Source organism: Penicillium malachiteum (assembly GCF_028827825.1).
Source record: "Penicillium malachiteum strain IBT 17515 chromosome Unknown utg000005l:1.0-9002435.0:326005.0-9005861.0, whole genome shotgun sequence".
In the NCBI taxonomy this organism is placed as follows: Eukaryota; Fungi; Ascomycota; class Eurotiomycetes; order Eurotiales; family Aspergillaceae; genus Penicillium; species Penicillium malachiteum.
This window is the reverse complement of record NW_026643099.1, coordinates 291,647-312,725: the sequence shown is the minus strand read 5'-3', so window position 1 is coordinate 312,725 and position 21,079 is coordinate 291,647. Positions and strand designations below refer to the sequence as shown.

At 45.8% G+C, this 21,079-nt stretch overlaps 12 protein-coding genes across 12 annotated transcripts; 6 read left to right on the top strand and 6 right to left on the bottom strand.

The window, feature by feature from the left end:
• Positions 1-2,063: 2,063 nt before the first annotated feature.
• On the top strand, positions 2,064-2,288 carry N7483_010139 (uncharacterized protein; the record flags this gene model as incomplete). The annotated part of the gene is made up of 1 exon (XM_057093566.1): positions 2,064-2,288. One exon carries the CDS (start codon positions 2,064-2,066, stop codon positions 2,286-2,288), a length of 225 nt encoding a protein of 74 aa, XP_056939537.1.
• A 140-nt stretch (positions 2,289-2,428) lies between these two features.
• Positions 2,429-3,355, bottom strand: N7483_010138 (uncharacterized protein; the record flags this gene model as incomplete). The annotated part of the gene is made up of 1 exon (XM_057093565.1): positions 2,429-3,355. The coding sequence occupies one exon, from the start codon at positions 3,353-3,355 to the stop codon at positions 2,429-2,431; it is 927 nt and encodes a 308-aa protein (XP_056939536.1).
• Positions 3,356-3,603: 248 nt separating this feature from the next.
• N7483_010137 (uncharacterized protein) lies at positions 3,604-3,810 on the bottom strand (the record flags this gene model as incomplete). Its single annotated transcript, XM_057093564.1, has 1 exon — positions 3,604-3,810. One exon carries the CDS (start codon positions 3,808-3,810, stop codon positions 3,604-3,606), a length of 207 nt encoding a protein of 68 aa, XP_056939535.1.
• Positions 3,811-6,015: 2,205 nt separating this feature from the next.
• On the top strand, positions 6,016-6,708 carry N7483_010136 (uncharacterized protein; the record flags this gene model as incomplete). The annotated part of the gene is made up of 1 exon (XM_057093563.1): positions 6,016-6,708. One exon carries the CDS (start codon positions 6,016-6,018, stop codon positions 6,706-6,708), a length of 693 nt encoding a protein of 230 aa, XP_056939534.1.
• A 248-nt stretch (positions 6,709-6,956) lies between these two features.
• N7483_010135 (uncharacterized protein) lies at positions 6,957-7,982 on the bottom strand (the record flags this gene model as incomplete). The annotated part of the gene is made up of 1 exon (XM_057093562.1): positions 6,957-7,982. The coding sequence occupies one exon, from the start codon at positions 7,980-7,982 to the stop codon at positions 6,957-6,959; it is 1,026 nt and encodes a 341-aa protein (XP_056939533.1).
• A 524-nt stretch (positions 7,983-8,506) lies between these two features.
• Positions 8,507-9,006, bottom strand: N7483_010134 (uncharacterized protein; the record flags this gene model as incomplete). The annotated part of the gene is made up of 2 exons (XM_057093561.1): positions 8,507-8,842; positions 8,902-9,006. The coding sequence occupies 2 exons, from the start codon at positions 9,004-9,006 to the stop codon at positions 8,507-8,509; spliced, it is 441 nt and encodes a 146-aa protein (XP_056939532.1).
• An 849-nt stretch (positions 9,007-9,855) lies between these two features.
• Positions 9,856-10,431, bottom strand: N7483_010133 (uncharacterized protein; the record flags this gene model as incomplete). The annotated part of the gene is made up of 1 exon (XM_057093560.1): positions 9,856-10,431. One exon carries the CDS (start codon positions 10,429-10,431, stop codon positions 9,856-9,858), a length of 576 nt encoding a protein of 191 aa, XP_056939531.1.
• Positions 10,432-12,422: 1,991 nt separating this feature from the next.
• On the top strand, positions 12,423-13,913 carry N7483_010132 (uncharacterized protein; the record flags this gene model as incomplete). The annotated part of the gene is made up of 3 exons (XM_057093559.1): positions 12,423-13,260; positions 13,315-13,407; positions 13,486-13,913. The coding sequence occupies 3 exons, from the start codon at positions 12,423-12,425 to the stop codon at positions 13,911-13,913; spliced, it is 1,359 nt and encodes a 452-aa protein (XP_056939530.1).
• Positions 13,914-14,074: 161 nt separating this feature from the next.
• N7483_010131 (uncharacterized protein) lies at positions 14,075-15,604 on the top strand (the record flags this gene model as incomplete). Its single annotated transcript, XM_057093558.1, has 3 exons — positions 14,075-14,116; positions 14,180-14,265; positions 14,317-15,604. 3 exons carry the CDS (start codon positions 14,075-14,077, stop codon positions 15,602-15,604), a joined length of 1,416 nt encoding a protein of 471 aa, XP_056939529.1.
• A 1,028-nt stretch (positions 15,605-16,632) lies between these two features.
• N7483_010130 (uncharacterized protein) lies at positions 16,633-16,900 on the top strand (the record flags this gene model as incomplete). Its single annotated transcript, XM_057093557.1, is given in 2 exon segments — positions 16,633-16,873; positions 16,887-16,900. The coding sequence occupies 2 exon segments, from the start codon at positions 16,633-16,635 to the stop codon at positions 16,898-16,900; spliced, it is 255 nt and encodes an 84-aa protein (XP_056939528.1).
• A 1,025-nt stretch (positions 16,901-17,925) lies between these two features.
• On the top strand, positions 17,926-18,549 carry N7483_010129 (uncharacterized protein; the record flags this gene model as incomplete). The annotated part of the gene is made up of 1 exon (XM_057093556.1): positions 17,926-18,549. The coding sequence occupies one exon, from the start codon at positions 17,926-17,928 to the stop codon at positions 18,547-18,549; it is 624 nt and encodes a 207-aa protein (XP_056939527.1).
• Positions 18,550-19,241: 692 nt separating this feature from the next.
• On the bottom strand, positions 19,242-20,937 carry N7483_010128 (uncharacterized protein; the record flags this gene model as incomplete). Its single annotated transcript, XM_057093555.1, has 3 exons — positions 19,242-19,612; positions 19,671-20,525; positions 20,580-20,937. The coding sequence occupies 3 exons, from the start codon at positions 20,935-20,937 to the stop codon at positions 19,242-19,244; spliced, it is 1,584 nt and encodes a 527-aa protein (XP_056939526.1).
• Positions 20,938-21,079: the final 142 nt, after the last annotated feature.

Genomic DNA, 21,079 nt, shown 5'->3' with positions numbered 1-21,079 from the left:
GGTATTCTCTAAACCCCTCCATCTTGAATTCAAGCAATTATTGTAGGTGTATGACCACTCTGGCCGGATTGAAAGGTGATGGTCATTTTGCCTTTGAAACATGGTTAATGCGAATGACAAGAATTCATCCCAAGGTAACATACCTCTTAAGTCAAATGTGTTATCTCCTGTCTTCTCTCTCCTATATAAAGGCCTGCCTGGATAAGACCCTCTGCATTGATTCCCTGTGAGTATACCGCCAGACTAGGACAGCTGGCTTTTGGTAAACCTGGTAAATTTCAGGAGAGTCTTTTAGCAGCACCACAGGCGTAGATCTAGACAAATCTTCATTGCCAGTACCGAGGCGGCTCGGGTTTCATCTCTTGCTGTCAAAGTCGAATCCAAACAAGCAGTTAGTGTACCGTAGATTGTCGCTTTGCCAATCTGAGAGCTGCTCTGGAGTTACTTGGACTTCACCTCCATATACCTGACACGCCATAGCTTGAGAAGTTTAGTCTTACTATAACCTAGTCCCGTCTCATGAATACTTATGTAGTAGCTCCTACCAGAGGGGCCCTTAGCTTTGATTGATCCGTATCACCTTCAGTTTTCTCCTTATTCCATAGAAAATCCATTAGCTTAGGCTAACCGTAATTTGTTGGTTTTGAGTAAAGGGAGTGGAGGCTGGAAAGTGGGTGAAATAGGAGGTAGGAGGCGGCCAACAGGTTAAGTGGGCGGAGAGGAGTTGAATCCTACTTGCAAAGTGAAGTCCAAGTCCAGTACTAAAGCTATCCAGTACTATACTGCCAGTATAGCTCTGAGACTTCACACTTTATTAGTTAGCCCTTGCCAGTACATAAGTGCTTTCTTCACGGATCTCTGCGGAGAGGGACAGACTCACACGGGCGTTAAAGTTTTCTTGCTTTGGAGACATACGAGGTGTACTAGCGGAAAATCCCACATGCTCCTGCAAGGACGGAATGCAATTCAGCAGACGTACTGTGTCTGGCGTCGATGCAAAGATCCCGCGGTCAATCGTCTATCAGTGTGCATCACCTGGGAGGCGGAGCCGGGACGCTTCTCTCATATTTCCAACTGCCGTCTGACCCAGGCCTAGGGCACACGGAATTACAACCTCTGGCCCACAGTAAGTCTGAAGATCACCCAGAAGTTTTCTGTAGTCCTCTCGTCTTTGCTCTGCCTTTGTATGGGGAACTTTTTTTCGGCTCATCAGCCAGGTGAAAGGCATCTTTGATACGGTTGTGTTGGTGCGGTTTGACAGATCTTCTAAGCTCAATCATCTCGGTCGCCTCTAAAATTTTAGAGACTGCCTCAGAAATTGTGAGAGAGGAGTAATCATGTTTCCTGCTCGATCTACCCATCTTCTTTGCTGATTGTTGACGGTGTAGCATCTTTTAGATCAGAATGAATGATAGATAATACAAAGAAAGTCCAGTGAAATTGGGGTGGGATTTGATTGGAATTTATGCAGAGTAGCAGTACTAATGGATTGTGCGTTTTGCAAAGCGCCTGCGCACAGGGTCACGCATTGCGCCCTCATGACATAATGTCTAGCTGCAATTTTGCTTGTGTTGATTTCATTGGGTTGTCTCACTTGCGTAAGGCGCTAAGATTTATGCACACATCTGAAAGCGGCAGGAGATGGTAAAACGAGTGGTGTGATAAAACATGCATGCATTTTGTGTTCAGATGTGGCAACTTTTGATAGGCGAAGAAGAGTCCAGTGTAAATCCAATGGTATACTCGCCGCAACTTGACGAATCTCCTCTATCTAGGCTGTGGCTATGGACAATGGGACCCTAGTTCGTGAATTTAATGATATTTTGTCTTAATTTCAGGTTATTTCCGATAATCTTGGATATAATTGACATCTACATTTAAACTGTTCCTTTACCTCTCCCATCTATATGCCCAAATTGGTCACCAGACATTCCAGAAGCGGTCCAGGACATCACTAGAAGCTCCAAGATCCCACGTCTATTTCCTCTCCCAAACTGTTTGTAAGTTAAACCCGGGTAGTGTTCAAAATGAAGACTGACGATTGGGCGGCTCTAGTTTTTACAATGTCTGACGAACGCGAGGCTGAAAAACCCCAAATCGAAGAGGCTATTGTTGGAATAAAGGGGGAAGTCAAGTCTCTGCAGCAGATCACTTCCTCGGGCAGAGCAGCGCAGCGCAAGAGAGTTGAAAATCATGCCCAAAAGGCATTCAGTGCACTAGACGCAGCATTTGAAAAGCATCTGAAAGAAGAGGATGGACGTGCGGCGTATGAAAAATCTGCACAATAAATCATTCGCCGGGTGATGCTCTTTATGAAACGGACAGAGATGGGGTAGACAGCTGCCATTTACTATGCAATCCACTTGGGTTGAAAGAACAAATGAATTTTCAACTTTAAACGGTGAATTAAAAGTAACTAGCGGTATGATTAACAGTCCTCAGGGTTTGCTACGAAGGCTAGCTGAAGCTCTTTATCATAACGCCTTCTGTCAGCGAGCTTGGTTGCCACGAATTTTCCTGCATCCTTGACCCAGTAAAAAGGTAAAACTTCGCCGATTTCCTCGGAACAATTTTTGGACAACAAGGGGTGAATATGATCGTAAAATAATCTGAATAGACCGCTCGGACTTGAAAGCGCCAAGGAATACCAAAATGTGCCTGTAGTCCAATTTTGTTCAATGATGTCAGATAGTCGCAGCGATGTTCTCCCTGTTCCACCACCGAGATTGTCTGACTCTTCCGCACTCATTATAGCAATCAGTTCCTGCCTAAGTTTGTCATATTCCTCGACATCGATCTCGTCCACTCCCTTGTTAGTCAACCAATAAGGAAGCTCAGTCATTTGAATAGGTCGTGAGCAGGCCCATTCAAGGTCGACTAGACACGTGATGCGCCACTGGTCATCAACAAGAATGTTGCTTGGGTGGAGGTCAGTCAACATAAAAATGAAAGGCCCCCGTCGCAAATCTCGACGGAAAAATAATGGGGTTATTGCTCTCATTACTGCCAGTGCTGACATCTGATAGCCACAATCTTGAACATTGTTCACCGCATTAGGCTGATGCCGGAGGCGGTTATCATGGATCCCCAAAATATCCGCCACATAGGATTCAACAGTCGAATAGGTGTAGTCACGCCCGACATCGGTAGGGATTCTCTCATTCTCCAATTCCTGGAGTTCCATGGAAAGTGGACGATTGCTTAATGTCAAATATCCTTGTTTGTCAATGACAAATGAGCCAATGCGGAGTAAGGGCTTCCTGCTGATACTGAGTAAGATCCGAGACAAGTCACGGAAGAAATTGCTCCGTAGCTTGACGTCATGTTGTTTGTCAGACCAGGTGTTCGAAAGCATGCTCCCTTGAGAATCTTCGATATACTCTATCAACAAGTATCCTGCACCTTTTACTCGATCGAGAGGGCTGTCTTGCTGAAACGGATGACGGATGTAGTTTGACGGTAGTTGGGAACGAAAGCAACCAAAAAATAAACGGCGTAGGGACTCGAAGCAGCGTCGCAAAAATGGTAGGTTGTCAGTCCGTGTGAACTATACTCCGACGATCAGTCACCGTAACTTGCGTGAATGGTGTGCCGATAGGACTCCTACAATTTCACCTGTTGACAAGGCGAAGCCGTACAGTTGCGGAATCGGAATTTCTGGACAATTTTGTTGGAGCCATGAGTAGGTGCCTGCTTCGCACTGGATCTTTTCGTCCCCATTCCCGGGTCTAAAGTCCTCTCCGACTCGATACGGAAGCGGAAATCGCAGTATGACACGGCTTCCGGATTGTTGTCGGCTTTCCCAGCCATCGATAGTTATGGGGACACAGACGTTGAAGCTGCCTCGGAGCCAGTCCTCAATATTTGCAACATGACATACACTAGTGGAACTCAGATTAAGCTGATGAACAACAACACTTTTCATCCAATCACGTCTAGCGTAGAGGTGAGAAAAAAAAGCGACATTGTTGGTTGAAATAGCCGAGTTGATGGAGAATATTCACCTCTCGGTCTTTAGCAAGAGAGTATGTAATTTCTTCCCGAAGAAGGCGACGCGTCTGAAGCATGATGCCGATGTTGCTCTAACAAGCAATGTTTATAATTGCGCCCCTGATATGGCAAGCTAGTCGGAACATTGTTGTTCCTAGAAATAGCCGATGACCCGTGCTACACCTTGTCTTGTCTTGTCAGGTGACTTGGCGGCTTTCCCAGCGCCCATCACCCCCTCTCGACCAAATACATCGTCGAAGAGGGCAAGTTCGAGGCTCCTGGTACTGTAATGCAAATTCCACTATCGATATCCTCAATCCTGCATGATATCCGGGATGTCCCGCTCGCTCGTCAATACGTTTATCTTTTTATCCACTTTCGTTCCTCCCAAGTGTATTTTTTTAGTTAACTAGCATTTCAGACTTTTCAGCAAGTTTAGTCATGCCCCTGGAAGCCAATCAATCATCAGCCAGACGGAGGGCCTGAATCACGAAGCTCAGCAGTACTCCAGTTACTATCAGATTAACATCCCACATCCTCAATGTCGATCGACCAACCAACCGATCCAAGAGTGGAAAGCGCCAATACGGCAGAACTGAGCCAATCAACTGGAGCGCTCTGACTGGTCGAACGAATCTGTTTGTAAAGGAACACGAAGTCTATTTTTATATCAAGGGTCATGAAACAAGTCTAGAGCTTGAAATCCGCGAGACAGCCCCGCAGTGATGACCTGTAGCGATTTGACTCAGCGGTCTGTGATTGGATTGTAATGTACCTTCATTTGCAATTGCTGCATGTGAAACACGCTGGATAGTCGAGGCTGACACGTTTGTCCAAAATCTGGCCCAACACAGGTGCAGGTACAATGAACGAGTCACACCAGCAGCGAAGACTTGACCCCATTTTTTTAAGTGCTCAGGTATGTCATCCCAATTTTGCGACGAAACATGCATCCGTGCATGCATGTTGCCTTCAGATATGGTGAACACAATATGTGAAGAGGGGGTCCAGTGGAAATCCAGTGGAAATCCAGTAGAAATCCAGTGGAGATCCAGTAGTATCTTAGCTCCAAAACGGACGGGATCGCAACCGTGGTTTCTCACACCAGAGCACGGAACAATTCAAAGCTGCGTAACTACCAGGATATAGTAATGCGCCAACGCGGGTATTTCTCAAAGAGGGACCAATAAGATCCCGCGAATCCTGGGATGAAGTCCTGAAAATAATTGAATAATTGGCGATGCAACTCATGTGCTGGTCTACTCTTCCCCACGGATGCCCTTACTCCTACGATATTCCGCCAAGAAATCTGCACAGACCTGGTAACTGGCAGGGTTCCCCTCTTCGATTGATGAGATTTTGATGTCTCAGCTGCATGCATACGCTAATTCTTGTGCCTCGGGTCTGGAATTTCACCAATCATATTGCGTAGTAACACTCCGAAGGATTACAGATTAATTGCACGCTTAAAATGGTGAATTTGGCGTGGCTTGTAGGCGTTCGGACTGGAGACCGATAGACGTACGTTCGAGGGGTGGCTCAGACCGCCCCCATGTAACGAATTGAATCGCGTCATGGGATGAAGCAGCTTGTCTAGGCCCTTCCTCTGACCAATGAAATTTGGTATGTAGCCGCCAGGCCCCCTCCAAAACTGCGTGGTGGATCTTTGCTCTTGATATAGACTTAGCTGTCATAATGTCGAATACTCCCAGGATGACAGGGTTCCCCTCTCATTCGATATTTCAGCTCGAGCAAAATTAATGCCGAGGATCGATCAGCATTTTTCTAATAAATGCAGACATCCCTCTTCGTTTCTTTTTTTTCCATTCTCTTACGGAAATTCCATAAAAGCATTCTAATCACATTTCCACCTCACGAGAAGGTATGGCATCCTCTTCTTAATTAACACCGTCCTCCTGTCATCCATTTAAACAGAGGATGCATAGGTGCTTGGGACTTGCCCAAATTTACTGCCAGCCTGAATCGCTAATACTTTGTGGCAAAACAGTGAGACCTATCAGGAAAATGACCGTTGCAGTGGAGAGTGCTATCTTAGATGCATTCTCTTTTAATACAATCAAGACCTTTGAAGAACAGGAAAAGGAGGTAGATAAAGCGACCTTAGCCGCTATCGCAAATATTTTTGTCAGACACAATATGCACATGAAGCTAGGAGCCGGGCTTCTCCATCGCCACGAGACACTCCAAAATGGAACTCTGATGATCCACGAGATCCAAACTGGCGAATCCGATATATGTACCCCAAAGACCCTCATGAGTATCGACGCCGACAAGATTATACCGAACTCGTGGTTTCTCAACCAGAATGGCCTATTCCAAGCATTCGAGTACAATGCCAACGGCGAGGCGACTCATCTTGAAGCAGAATTTGCTTCAGAACTTGCTCTCTTTCTCAAAACTCACGGCTTACAAAACCGGATCTCCATCATACCGAATCCCGCAGACAGAGAGAATTTCATTGAATTCACGCATCCCAGTGGGCGCGGCACTATCAGTGTACCCCTGCGCCTTATCTCCGAGCAAGAGGTTGAGACGAGTGAACCTGTCATCACTGGATGGAGCTTCCATGTTAATGAATTTGGAGTTGTTGAGTGCAAAGGGAATAATGTGTGTGCTCCCTTGCGCTCTGGAAATCACAAAGTGTTCCAGGACTCGAAGCCATATACGGAGCATGAAGCCAAGGTCATGACTCGGTAGAATGCTGATCCACACGAGTGCTAGGGTTTGCAATTAGTGTTGAATAGCCATCCCTTCATTAGGTCCCATTGTTTATCAGAATGCCATTCCATTCCTTCAGCTATATCTGCAATAGTGGGAATTTATTGTGCGAGGCCCCAGAGTTCCTTATCCTCCTATAACCTAGAAAGTCAAATGAGTTTCACTGTCTTAAATTTACATGAACCAAATATCCAAACATCATTCACTGTCTCATTGAGATATTAAGCTCATACGGGCTGGTCAATGAAGGATAACCCCCGAAGATAACCATCTAGATAATGCTCAGATCGTTCGTCTTTGAACTTGAGAAGCCGTTCCACACCATAGAGTAACATTCCAATCGCCTTCTGTGACTCCAACTGTTCCTTTGTTACATTCTTGTGTCCTTGTGCCGCTAGACTACACAGAGCCCGATCATAAAAAGCTGCTTCAAGGTCGTGACGATCCTCCGTGTCTTGCCACCCTTTTGGGGTCATGAAACCCAAAAGGCTATCCACAAAGTGAAAGTTTGACCCAACCGGAAGATAAACAGCGCCATCCCAGTCAAGTACAGCTTTGATCCGGCCTGTGGACGGATCTATAAGGTAATTGAATGGGGCAAGGTCCTGATGGGTGAGTGTGATGGGGAGAACAACGAGATCGCGCAGTTGGGGCAAGACTTTGCTGATGCAAGCAGAAATGCTGTTTTTGAGAGATGTGTTTCGAAATGTGTAGTTATTGATTGTATGCTGGATTTTGTCAAGAGTAGAGGCAAGCTTGACTATGGTGGTATCGAAAATATCTTTGTTCGCTCTGGCTCCCCGAGTCACAAGATCTGCAAGGTCTAAAATAGTCGTCATCTTCTTCCAGAGCGGCAGTTCAAAGTCCTCAGAAGACATCAAGACACTGATATAGGGCGTGCCTGCTGCAAAAGGTGATGTATACACAAAGAGTCCTTCATACATGCCCTGGTATGTAACCATGGGTACAATATGTCCATGGATGCGAGTAGCTTCGGCGACTGCGGATAGGTCTTGCTTTTCGCTCCGGAACTGAACGACAATTCGATAGTCGGTATGCGTGGAATGAAGATATACTATAGCAGTATAGCTCATGCTTCCCTGAAAAGGACTAGGTTTAACTTCTGTTTTGCCAGAAGTTTTAGGAAGTGTCGGCACAATATGGTGCAACACGAACTGATGACAAGATTCCTGGGAGAGGTTCGGCAGTGGATTGAAGAATTGAGTCACGACAAGTTTCTGATAATCGTCCATTTTTACCCCTACTGGTACAGGGTTCACTCACTGTAGAAAATTCAAAAAGTGAGAGATCCAAGCCGACGTTGTTGAGGATGATATTATCATTCGATCGCAAGGAAAAAGGGAGTCTCGAACTGGGACATGCCAAATACTTAAAGGGGTGTACCGGGTTAACATGCATGCGATCACGTGATGGACAGAGTGTCGGACTCAGCAGGTCTACACCGCCCGTATTCAGTAGAATAAGGCTTCGTCGCCCTAAGTGTCAATCGGAATAAAACGCTAAGACAATGGCAGAGTAAATAAGCCGCTCTGTATTGGAGCGTAATGAACGAGATTTTTCTAATCAAGTAATTAAAAAGGAAATACAAATAGGAGAAAAAAGAATCAGAGAAGTGTTATCGTAGATAAGTCTTAGTTCTTCGTTTTTAAGATCTTTATAACACTTCGTAGAAAGGTTGTATATTTTGGGCCCTTCTGGAACGTTTGACGAGATCAGATGCTGAAGTTCATCACGCCTCCTCTAAATCACCCCCATTTCAGATCATCTCTGTGACGTTGTGGTGTTCTCTAGGAGAAAGAAGTTGAAGGTTCTGGAGCTGTGCATAAAGCCACTCGCATCGTTCTTGAAGTGTCTTTTTGTCCCGTTCAAGAGTTTCGCAACGATCTTCCAAGGCCTCAACGAGACTTTCGTTCTTCTGGATCCAGTATGGACACTGGGAGTGTCTGGCTTCCAGATCATCAAAATCACTTTCAACTCCTGATAGCTTCACTTGGGTATCCTTAAGCTTCGATCTGAGTTTTTTGTTTGTCTCCGAATAGGTACTGATCAAATGGTCGCATAATCTATGATCCTCAATTGTTCCGTCCGACTCCTATTAAATGATTTAGCTGAAACCTCCCAGCCATACTATGGAACAACATTTGGCCTTACCGACAGGATTGTGTCAATTATGCGTCGTCTTTTGACCGCCGGGGGACCCATTCGCTCTTTTCGGTTGTCGTCTTGACATTGAACGGACTGGGCTGCGCTGGACATGACGCGAGTTGATAATAATATGACTTATCGGATAAGGTATTCGGCTGGGTTCTGTAAGCAAGGGGTTGAGTTAGGAGCCTTAGAGGGTATATGTAGAAAAAGAAGACCAAAGAATGGTCTTCTGGCCCCATGTGCACGTTCACCTTGTGGAGACTTTGACTTTAAACGATCTCAAATGGAGTGGGTCCCGGGGAGCTTCCGGTAACTCCGCTGCACGCAAACACGCAAATCACCAACGGCGCGTAGAAAGCAACTAAGATTGGCTGCCCTTATTCAAGCCCCGCGCCCTTGCAATTTTCCTCACTTGGGCTTTCAGAGAGTTGGAATGAAGAATCTGTACAATACCATATGCCCTTTGGCGCTAATACGCCTTTGCGCCTACATCTCATTGTGGATAATGTGGGCTGCACAGCTTTTCTCAAGCAGCTTTATTGGAAAGCAGCTGCTGTATCTAAGCTGACCAGACTAATCACAAGCGATCTTGGCATGCAACAGCTGGAGTAATTGTGACCGTGATTACGTGACACTAGTCTTGATAAAGGAGAGGGCCGGTTTCTGTGATTTTTCCACATCCGGTAGTTTAACGGAATTTGAACAATTTCCTATTATAGTAGCAGCGTTAGGATGAGAGAATTTGCTCATCTTCATTTGCCCGTTGGATATTGGATTACTTTTTGGTTGATTATCTATCCCTCAACTTTGAGATTTCACCGACAGTCGTTTTTGTAATTTGTCGCTCATTTAATTTCAAATATTATTTTGGGTAAAATTCGTCACTTCTCATGATTTTATGAGTATTTAGATCATTATAGATAAAGCCAAAGTGAGGCAAGCGCTACGAACTGGCTGTCAAGGAACGTGGGCATACACAGGCGTAGTGTCAATATTGAGCTGCTGTCCAAGGAAATCTAGAACCTCTTCCTCACGAAACGAATGAATCCCTGGGGCTACTATGTGATCAATCTCGAATCCCAACTTGTAAACAACAGCACCCGATCCTAATTCTGAGGAGTATCGCTGCAATTGTTTTTTGTTTTTTGCAGCGATGAATGGGTTCGACTTGAAACCGAAGGAGTTTTTGAACTCGATCCAGTGGCAAAGTTGACCGTTAATTGAAACAGGTTGGATAAATCGAATATCGGGAGTCGAACGCAAGTGATGATTTTTTTGTTCACTCTCCGTTAGAAGTTGATAGCCAAATTTGCGCACTTGATCGACGAAAGCGACTTCTTGGAGATGTGCTCTCTCCATCTTTCGTTGCATTCTTTCCTTCGCCTCTAGTCTCCCTTCAGGGGTATCATCGGGTGGAAGCAGACGAAGAGCAGCTTCTATAAGTGCTGAGATTACCATGTGATCTAATTGTGTCTCGATATGGCTCAATAGCATGTTGACGTCGGGGTTTTCGAAACGGAGGTGACATGCCATTTTGAAGACCGGCATGACTTTATTCCGAGGCACCCCTATATACGTTGGACTTGACTTGTTCTCCCTCATCATGATTTTCATCGCTGGCATTTGACGATTTCCCATTTTGCGGTCGTTCAGGGAGGCAGAGGGATGCTTATTGTGAACTACATCGTAGTTTGCCTGGATACGATGGTTCTTTGAGCATTTTGTATGCTGTTTTTTCGAATTCACAGACTTGAAAAATCTGTTACAAGGCTCACACCAATGCTTTTGGGATTGAAGGTGCTGTTCCAAAGCATGTTGAGTGGGGAATGGTCGGTCACAAGGAACGCAAAGCACCATCTTGGATCTTAAAAGGACAGATTGAGGAACAAAAAAAGCCTGGGATTTCAGCTTATAAACTTTTGAGACATAGTTCTCCACTTTGAGACTATGGGACGACTGGTGTTCGTGATTTGTCTATCCACAATGACAAAGTTACACAGATCACTGAGACGTGTGTATCTCCCACGAAAAAGCCCATTTTGGGTAACATCAGCTCCAAATCCAAGAATTTGGACCTTGAAATGAGGGTATGGTAGCCGTGCTGTTGATGCATGTGAGCACAGCTGCAGAAGGGAGTCATGCGACGTGTTGTCGATTACGTGGTTCTGTGTACGCGAGTCAAGGCTTGCATGTGTCGAGTGGACAAAATAACACGTGTCCTTGGTGGTATGGTGGTATCACAGAGGCCACTGAAATTGTAACTCAAGTGCTCTGTTTCCCATTTGGCCAATACTCCACCATTCGTTGATGCCAGTTCATCCGGCTTTCGAGAGATAGCAGCCCCAGAGACAATATTTTGGTCCCCAGAAATGGACAAATTGACGATGAAAATATGAGTGGATCCTATCAGTAGCCGCCCGCACGGGCCGAGCCTCTCCACCAGACTACAGCTGTAAGCATGACCTGCAAACTGCAGCTCTGTCTGGTCTCCTTTACTTCGTTCAGAGCTGAAAGGATTGAATACTATGCATCGCAACAATAATCGTTTGACGGCCACTGAAATGGTTCATGGGCGATCAGTTATCTTTGATCTCCTATTGTCTTCACTCACAGTCAAAGCGAATACGACATAGAAGATGTTCATGGATTGGATTTACTTTTAAATGAATCTACGGAAAGCTCTTGTCCACTATGTCGCGGATTTAATTGACAGCGTATTAAGAGAATGACAGGCATTAAGCAGATTATACGTATATGCCGGAAATGGCGTGCCAGCGACCCCCAGTCTGTTTGAACTCTTAGCACTTGCAAAGCTGTAACACTCTATGTTCGAATACATGACAGACCAAGGTAAATTTAGTTTAGCCGCGGGCAGCGCGGCACAAATATAAAATTACAAGTTGCGGGACCAGGATGTGAGCTCCCCACTCTGGTGAAATCAAGGGCCTGATTGCGCTTATGCATGTTCTAGGGGTTTCGTCACATTGAAACTTGACCCAGCTTGAAATGGAACGAATGGGAATGGAACATAGAAATGCGAAGTCTATTCAATATCATGGGTCATAAAACAGGTCTAGAGCGTGGAATCCGCGAGACAGCCCCGCATTGATGACCAGCAGCGATTTGACTCGGCGGTTAATAATTGGATTGTACAGTGCCGACCGCTATCGCCTTCCTTGTTCTGAACACAGAGAGACTGTTTCAAATCCTAATCATGTGATTTACTAATCCAGATATGGATAGCTGTAATTAATCCGTTTTGTAGCGGACCGAGTAATTAATACAAGAATCTTAAAATACCCGTATGGAAAATTACAGGCTGGAAGGTTCTATGCAAACCCTGCAAACAAAATGGCCTTGGAATGGGCACTCTGTCAACAGTCCCTCACTTCCAAACCCCGCTTCTCTCCAAAGTCCATTTCCTACCAGACCTTTACTCCATCATGAAACGATTATAGACATCGACGACCGTCGCCTTAACACGGCTTTTAGTCTCAAAGTGGAAGATAAGCATATAACCCAGCATGGATGCCGGGGCCACCCTATCTCACGACGATTACACGGTCGGGTGGATATGCGCCTTACCGCTCGAGATGGCGGCTGCGAAGCTGATGATGGACGCAATACACCCAAGCCTGCCGAGTCCATCAACTGATCAAAACACATATATTCTAGGAAATATTGGGGAACATAACATTGTTATTGCCTGCCTACCAGGCGGTGCATATGGCAACGTGTCGGCCGCGACAGTGGCGATGCAGTTGCTTTCAAGCTTCCACTCTATTCGATTCGGGCTAATGGTTGGTATCGGTGGAGGAATACCAAGCAGCAACGCAGACATCCGACTAGGCGATATCGTGGTGAGCCAGCCAAGAGATACGTTTGGAGGCGTAATCCAATACGATCTTGGGAAAGTGTTACACGACGGTCAATTCCAGCGGACCGGGATGTTGAACCGGCCGCCGAAGGTTCTGCTTACCGCTCTCGCTACACTGCAAGCCCACCACCTTACGGAAGATAGTCGAGTTGTGGAGTTCATTTCCAACATCCATCTCAAAACCACATCTCGTAAAGCTACAACTTTTACTCGACCTACCCAAGAGGACCGACTTTACCAAGCAGAATATAATCATAGGGCAGCTGACACATATGCGGACTGTGACCGATCGAAACTGACTCCACGACCCGCTCGAGCACACGATGAACCAGTGATTCACTATGGACTGATTGTATCCGTAAATCAGGTGGTGAAAGATAGTAGACGGCGAGACCAACTAGCGCAGGACTTGGGGGTGTACTGCATCGAGATGGAAGCGGCGGGGCTCATGAATGACTTTCTATGTCTGGTTATTCGAGGCATCTGTGACTATTCTGACTCCCATAAGAATAAGAAATGGTAAGGATATGCGGCGGTAGCTGCAGCGGCTTATGCCAAGGAGCTGCTTTTGGTAGTTCCTATCAATCAGGTTGACAATACTCCCACAGTACGAGATACTCTAGTGAATTCTGGTAAGACAGTCTAAATAATAGTATTCAGAATTTTTTGCAAGCTCGAATTTACTGCTAAATTTACTTTTACATATTTAGTTAATCGCTTTAAGATCCTGTTGGATCTGACTACAGTGCCTGTAATCGAAAATTTTGTGGGCCGGGAAGCCGAGCTAGACCACCTGTGGCAGTTTTTCAACCCGATAGATTCCCAATCACGAAAGGTTGCAATTCTTCATGGGCTTGGTGGAATAGGCAAAACACAGCTGGCGGTCCGTTTCGTGCGAAAACATAAAGACGATTTCACCGCTATCTTTTGGTTAAGTGGTAAAGATCGAGGCACGCTCCTGCAATCATTGAGCTCTGTCTTGCCTTGGTTACCGGGGCAATCCCAAACAAATGAGGCGACCGGTGACGAGCAAATTGAACAACGCGCTCGACAAGTCTTACAGTGGCTGGCAAGCAACGGCAACTCGCGCTGGTTAATCATTTTGGACAACATTAATCAATACTCCCCCCGTCGATAGTGGCGTTGGGACTGCGTATGATATTGGAAAATTCTTTCCAGCAGCAGATCATGGCTCTATTCTTATTACCTCTCGACTCCCAGGGCTCACTGAACTAGGGAAGTCCTTTCCGATCCATAAACTGGGCTTGAAGGATACGATTTAACTTCTTTCAAAGAACAATGGTCTATCAAGAGACGAGACCATTAATAAGGTTAACAGCAGTGTAGGTAGGGTTATGCTTAAAACAGATCATAAAGATCATACTAATATATATAGATATGTAGGTACTCGCCCAGCGTCTAGATGGACTTCCACTAGCAATTGTGATCGCGGCAGCATTTATGCGCCAGACTGGCACTAGCATTACTTAGTACTTAGAATATTACCAACAATCATGGTCAGATCTATAATCAAAATCCAGCGCTGAGCGTCAGTATACACAAGGCAACATATTACAGACATGGATGATCTCGTACAATGAGATCCAGAAACGGGACCCGAACGCCACAAATCTGCTTCTCCTACTTGCCCGCTTTGATAATCGAGACATTTGGTATGAGTTGGTTGAAAATGCTTCTCATAGCTCCGATATCCCAGACTGGCTCAAAAGAGTTATATCAAGTAGACTTGCATTCAAACTTAGCGTAAAGCCCCTTATGGAATTTTCTCTTCTTGAGATAAAGCAACAAGAAGGAAGCTATGCGATGCATCCTGTAGTACAGGATTGGTGCTTCTACGTTGCCAGCGGGGATATAAATTACAATTCTGTCAAGCTCTCTGAACTAGGCTTGATATGCGTTGGATATAGTGTCCCTGGTGTTGATAACGGGAACTATGTAGAGCTACAGCAACAGCTTATTCCACACGCAAATGCTGTTCGTATTGGGCAAATCTCTGCTGACGACATTGCTATTTGGGGCGGACTTTATGGATTAGGGAATCTCTACTCTGATCAAGGGAAGCTAAGAGAGGCAGAAGAAATGTACCAGCGAGCACTGGCAGGCTATGAGAAGGCCGTCGGTCCAGATCATACATCCACTCTCAATACCGTTAACAGCCTTGGCAATCTCTACTTTCATCAAGGGAAGCTGAAAGAGGCAGAAGAGATGTACCAGCGAGCACTGACAGGCTTTGAGAAGGCCCTCGGTCCAGATCATATATCTACTCTCAATACCGTCAACAACCTTGGCAGTCTCTACTCTGATCAAGGGAAGCTGAAAGAGGCAGAAGAGATGTTCCAGCGAGCACTGACAGGCAAGGAGAAGGCTCTCGGCCCAGATCATACATCCACTCTTAATACCGTCCACAACCTTGGCATTCTCTACTTTAATCAAGGGAAGCTGAAAGAGGCAGAAGAGATGTACCAGCGAGCACTGACAGGCAAGGAGAAGGCCCTCGGTCCAGACCATACATCCACTCTCGATACCGTCAACAACCTTGGCAGTCTCTATAAAGATCAAGGGAAGCTGAAAGACGCAGAAAAGATGTACCAGCGAGCACTGGCAGGCAAGGAGAAGGCCCTCGGTCCAGATCATACATCCACTCTTGATACCGTCAACAACCTTGGCAGACTCTACTCGGATCAAGGGAAGCTGAAAGACCCAGAGGATCTGTGGCAGGGAGGATCGCTAGACAGTCAGGATGTCGCAAAACTCAATGCTAACAAGGGACGGCGGGCTATGGAGAAAATCAAACGATGGCTCAGATGATACCAGAGAAACAGCTATATACCCACAATCTATTTGGAAACAACAGCCATTTCACTATGATATACTCTTTTCTTAGTTTAATCAGCAGTGATTATTGGCACGGCATCACCGTAGAGAAGTGCGCAACGAAGCGAGAACGTACAAAGTATATGCGGGACATACTCAAGTCCTGTCCATCAACCACACTAGCATAAGATATCCCCTCAACCACGTTAATCCCCAAAATCCCATCATCAAGTTAGCAAATGACATAAGAGAAACCAGTGCCAGATCAGTATGGTGGGGATATTTTCAGGTAGATTAGACGTATTTGATGGTAGGCCTGGTATGTTTAGATCTGTAAAATTACATACATAGATACCATAGTTGATATTTTACTCGTTCCGAGTCATACAATTCACCCTTGGTACAGATCCTGAAATTTCATCGTAACCATTTATGGATTAGCGTCGCATGTGATTAGGGTTTGAAAAAGCTTCGATGTGTTGTTCGATATGGAAGGCGATAGCGGTCGGTACTGTAATGCACCTGCATTCGCAATTGCTGCATATGAAACACGCCGGATAGTCAAGGCTGACACGTTTGTCCAACACAGCTGCAGGTGCAATGAGTCACACGAGCAGCGGAGATAACCACGCCAAGTCACGTGTATCTTCATACGTGGCATGCCCCAGGCCTTTCGCCTAAATTACTTAGTTGCAGTGGGGTAACAGGCACATTCGTTCCCTGCTAGCCGCCCCACCCTCCACTCTGTACTACAAGTTCTCAGCCAGGATGTCAGACTTCCTTATCATACGAACTCTTTCTCCTTTTTTTTCTGTCGCATTCATATAACTTTCGCACTGTCTTTTCACTCTGAAGATTTTACAATGAGTGGCTCACTGAATGCTACGTGGAATCTTGGTTCCACTGGGGGGTGTGGTTTCCATGGCAACGAATGCATTGATAGCTGGCATGGTTGACCGAGTTCAACCATTTGCAATTTTAGCCTGCCGAAACATAGCGCAAAGGATTCTCTTGAAGCATTGATGTTGGATGCTCTTTCGACAAGCTCAAACAGAGAAGACATCGTTCCCAAACCCCAGATTCTGAAAGATCTGCTTGCTGCGCTTGAGCCGCGTTGTATGGCTACTGGATTCTCTGATCTTGTTTTGACATGGGATTCAAGAATTCACAACCAAACAGCGCTCTTCGAACTCATGGACGGTCAACCCTCGGCTGGACCTTTCCCTAGCCCTGAGGGGCTTGGAAAACTAATTGCTGCTTTTCGTAAGCTCTACAGGATCGGGAATGTAGAAGCGAAAAGGATTATTATCAAATCAACGCGCTGTACTGCTTGGGTTGCATCTTTCACCGAGTGGTGCCTGGGTGTTCAGCCAGAAATATATGCATCCGATGGTCGACATATTTGGGGGGAATATCATCAAGGCGTTTGCATCATTCACTTTCCAGCAAACAATAATGAGAGCAAACCTGAGTTTGGTGTGAAAGTTGATGACACAATGCGTTCTTTTGACGAACTTATGAATGATGATACCTTCATGATGGACTCTTCTGTCAGCTTAAAGTGGAGAGGCATGCCGTCAATTGATGAATATGGTAGATGGCTGCTCCAGAAAAATGGCCTCAACTCTGAGTTCAATAAGTTTGCCTTTGAAAGTTTAATCCCATCCGCTATTCACCAAGTCGTCACTTGTCTGAGATTTTCAAGCTATGATGAGTTTCGTTATGATGGCGGACTTGAAGGCTGGCTTCCGACAGGTGAATTCCGAGGCAATGTGAGATGCAGTGATCATTTTACTGAAAGTATTAGCGAGCTCCGTTTCTATCCTTTCCCTGAAGTTGGTATGATTGAAGCAATGCTCTCACGTTTAACTTCACTGTGGACTGACAGCGGCACACCAATTCGTCTAAGACTCTTGAAAGACGGAATTCGAATTCAAGATTTACCGATTGTAGCGATGCATTTGGAAAGATTAAGCGAGCACTGTCACTGTTTCAAATGTCGCTCGTCGCCACTGGAAGAGGAACTGGTACATAAATACTGCGAAAAAGATAAATTTTTCGACAAGATCTGCAATGTTATCGCCGATACCCTTGCTTTATCTTTGTTCCAGTACCCGGACCTACTACATATTCGAGTTCCCATGCGCTACCATGAAGAGAGAAGGCACAATTTCACGACGTCAATTTATAGCATAATCACGACAGGGAGCCCCACAGTAACCAATCTCTACCTTTTACTTGATTGGGCATTGACGTTGGCTGGTCATGACGTCACTTCTCATCTGAGAGCTCACAACTGGGCGGCATCATCCAACATGGGACAGGCAATTTGGCCAACAATATTTGACAATATGAAGCCCACAAAGCATGGATTTCTGTCTCTCAAATATCAACGGGGAATATTCCATTACGGCAAGGAAAGCTATACTCTGATAGAAGCCTCTGGAAACGACTTCGAAATTGCAAACATGGAAGGTGATGACCTTGCAATGCCTGTGATCCAACCTAGAAATGACTTCCAGCACACTGAAGTGGACTGGCGGGTATCTGTTAGCGGCGATACGCTGAAGGTAGGTTTGGGTTTGAAAGGCATCGATAAGAAATTGGCCTATGTCACTGTTTCACCGAGCCGTGCATTGGCAAACCTCTCAAGTGCTTTAGTTGTGGAGGATTGCCCACACGATACAGACACCCAGTTAAATGATCCTGATCTTTTTGCTATTTATACGCATCCTTTGGATCCAGGAAGACCCCTACGTGTCGATGATATTGACCCAGGCGTGGTGGCAGTGGTCCCAGTCAGCGGAAAATCTGATCTTCAACTGATATCGCTCGCATGTGGTGACTATTACGCTCCAATTGTACTTAGAAACGAAGCATGTCTTTCATGCTGTCTTCGCATTTGCCGAGAAAGCACATACCCTATGCTTGTTCTATGATGCAGAGGTATACATGATTCTAAGAGGGCCCACACGAGGACCTCGTGCTCACGAGACGGAATTTTTTTTAGACCCCTTGGAAAATGTGTCAAATGAATCACGTTAGTGTCAAGTTGTACAACTTTTTTTACACAGAAGCTTTATGAAATCCGCATACAGACGTTGTCAACTTGATGTGAAATCGAAACAATAGGATCGTCGCATACCATCCAATAGAGTTCTGACATAACCGAACTGAGGGTCTGTTTGATGGCTCTCACCTCGCTCTCACCCCATTCTCACCCTGTCACTTACCCTTCCCCAGGCCGCCACGGATAAGCCACATGTGGGGAATAGAGTACCCCTGCGGACAGGCTCGGCTTACCTTCCTGAAGTTCCACTTTTCGATTGAGCGGTTTTTGCTATTCTGAGAAAAGAAGGCTGGGGCACCTAGAAGAAAGTTTCACCGAAGTCTGGGGTTTGCACCGCTCGCCATCCTTGCTTCTGATTCAGAAATGGGTTTACTGAACTGGATCTGGGATATAAAGTAACTATTAATTGGCGAGATATATGAGTGGTTATCTAGAATATAGCTTTGATGGCAACACCTGAACTCTATATAATCCGTGCATTATTCAGAGATGCTCTTGGAGAATTGACCAAATTGCAGTGCTACTATATAACTCCTACGTACAAAACAAAGGTTTACTTCCTCATCGGTGTTTTTTGCGCCGTACTCTTTTCTGCCCTTGTCCATATCTTCGATTAGAATTTCGACCTTTCAGTTTGGTAGAGTAGTGGACCTGCAATGAAGACCACTTGCGTCCAGGAAAGTGTGTCGCGATCTCTTTCCATGTAAGATTTTCTCTCTCTTTCAACTGCACCAGCAATTTTTCTTCGTCGGTCGAATATGATCGACGTTGCCCTTTGACGGGAGCTGTACAGCCTCTGGTTCTCCGCTCGCTGATTATAGTCGGCGTATTGGAGGCACGACGACTCCGCGTGGGCACAGGTGGCATCAAGTTGAGGTTGTCGGGCATGAAATTGTCAGGCATGAAAGTTAAGTAGTAAGTAGGCTCTGGGCCTAGCGTTTCGATAGTGAGGATTGCTCGCCCAACGATGTCATTCCCCCCCATGCTGACAGATCGACTGATTATGAGACGTGTGTCCTGCTTGGCACGAGGAAGTTCGAATTGAGCTAGGGCTTTTTTCCATTGACAACCGGTGAGCCTTAATATTCGAAACTCGTGACACGACTGTGTCAATCGTAAAATCCCCATCATCGGAATCATCATTATTTGCACTGCTTTCGCTCTGACTATCGTCTGGCGGAATATGCCCTGGGCTTGAGCGCAGGCTCCATAACTGATGTCGGCGTGGCGGGGGTATCACTACAGCGACAGACGTGTGCCTCCTCCCAGCTGCGTCCTCTCGTCTACCAGGAGAGCGCTTTTTGGTTTCTCTTTGTGTATGCCTTCGAATGAAATCCTTCTGGACACTTGTTCTTTCTGAATGAGAACCCACAGACCCGCACCTGGCTGCTTGCTCCGCATAGTCCAGGTCAGATGCGCTGTCATAATCTGCATTCTTCGGTCCAGAACTACCGAACAAGGCAATTTCCGTTGATGAAGAATCTGAACTTGGCTCCGAACTTGGCCCGGAAGTGACCACCAGACAGTCACTGGGGCTGCTTTGAAACACAAAAGCGGGTGTGCTTCTTTCGCTTGCCGCCTTGGACGTGAGACTAGGCTGTAATGAGACGTTGGAGAGCAAATTGCTTGACCCTTCTTCGTCGCATGAAGCACACCTATTGAAAACTTCTCCACTGTTTGTTGAGCGTGACGATGACGACTCCTCAATCATATTGGTAGAGGATGGGGGAGGAGCCCCTACTGAGTCCGCATGGAGTAATGATGGACTAGGGCTGACTGAAGAAGATCTTGAAGATATGCCTGGGAAGTCCGGCTCTATCGTTTTGCATAGACCATGCGACGACGCTATTCATTTCGTAAGCAATTTGGGAAAGAGACCATTGCAGAGCTTTCACATACACCTGGAATGTTCTTGATGATCACGGACAGAGGTCGACCTTGAAGAGCAGGCACCACGCTCGCCAGTCTCGTTAAGTGTCGGCGATGATGATACCATTTCCCGTGTTTTCGCTAGTTCGAGATCAAAGATGTTCGACGATTGTACTGTATGCTGGTTCATGGTTTCTTCTGAGTGGGTAGCTGGAAGAAAGTTGTGATGGTCTGTTGCCAAAAATATTGTTCTCTCTTCAATTGCAGGTGGACAGACCGAAGGCATGGTTCCATTTCCATCATCGTTACTGTTGAAGGTATAATAAGGCCGCTTCGTAGGCTTCGACGGGCCATGGTAAAATTGAATATTATCAAGGGTGACCGCCATGATACCGGGGCTGGCAGGAGAGGAAAGGAGAAAACAAAAGGAACAAATGCGGCTCCACGAATTTATAGCTCTGAACCACCCGATCAGTTAGGAGACAAACAGCCAACGAAACACATCTCATGATTCAGCCCAGTCTCCCAAA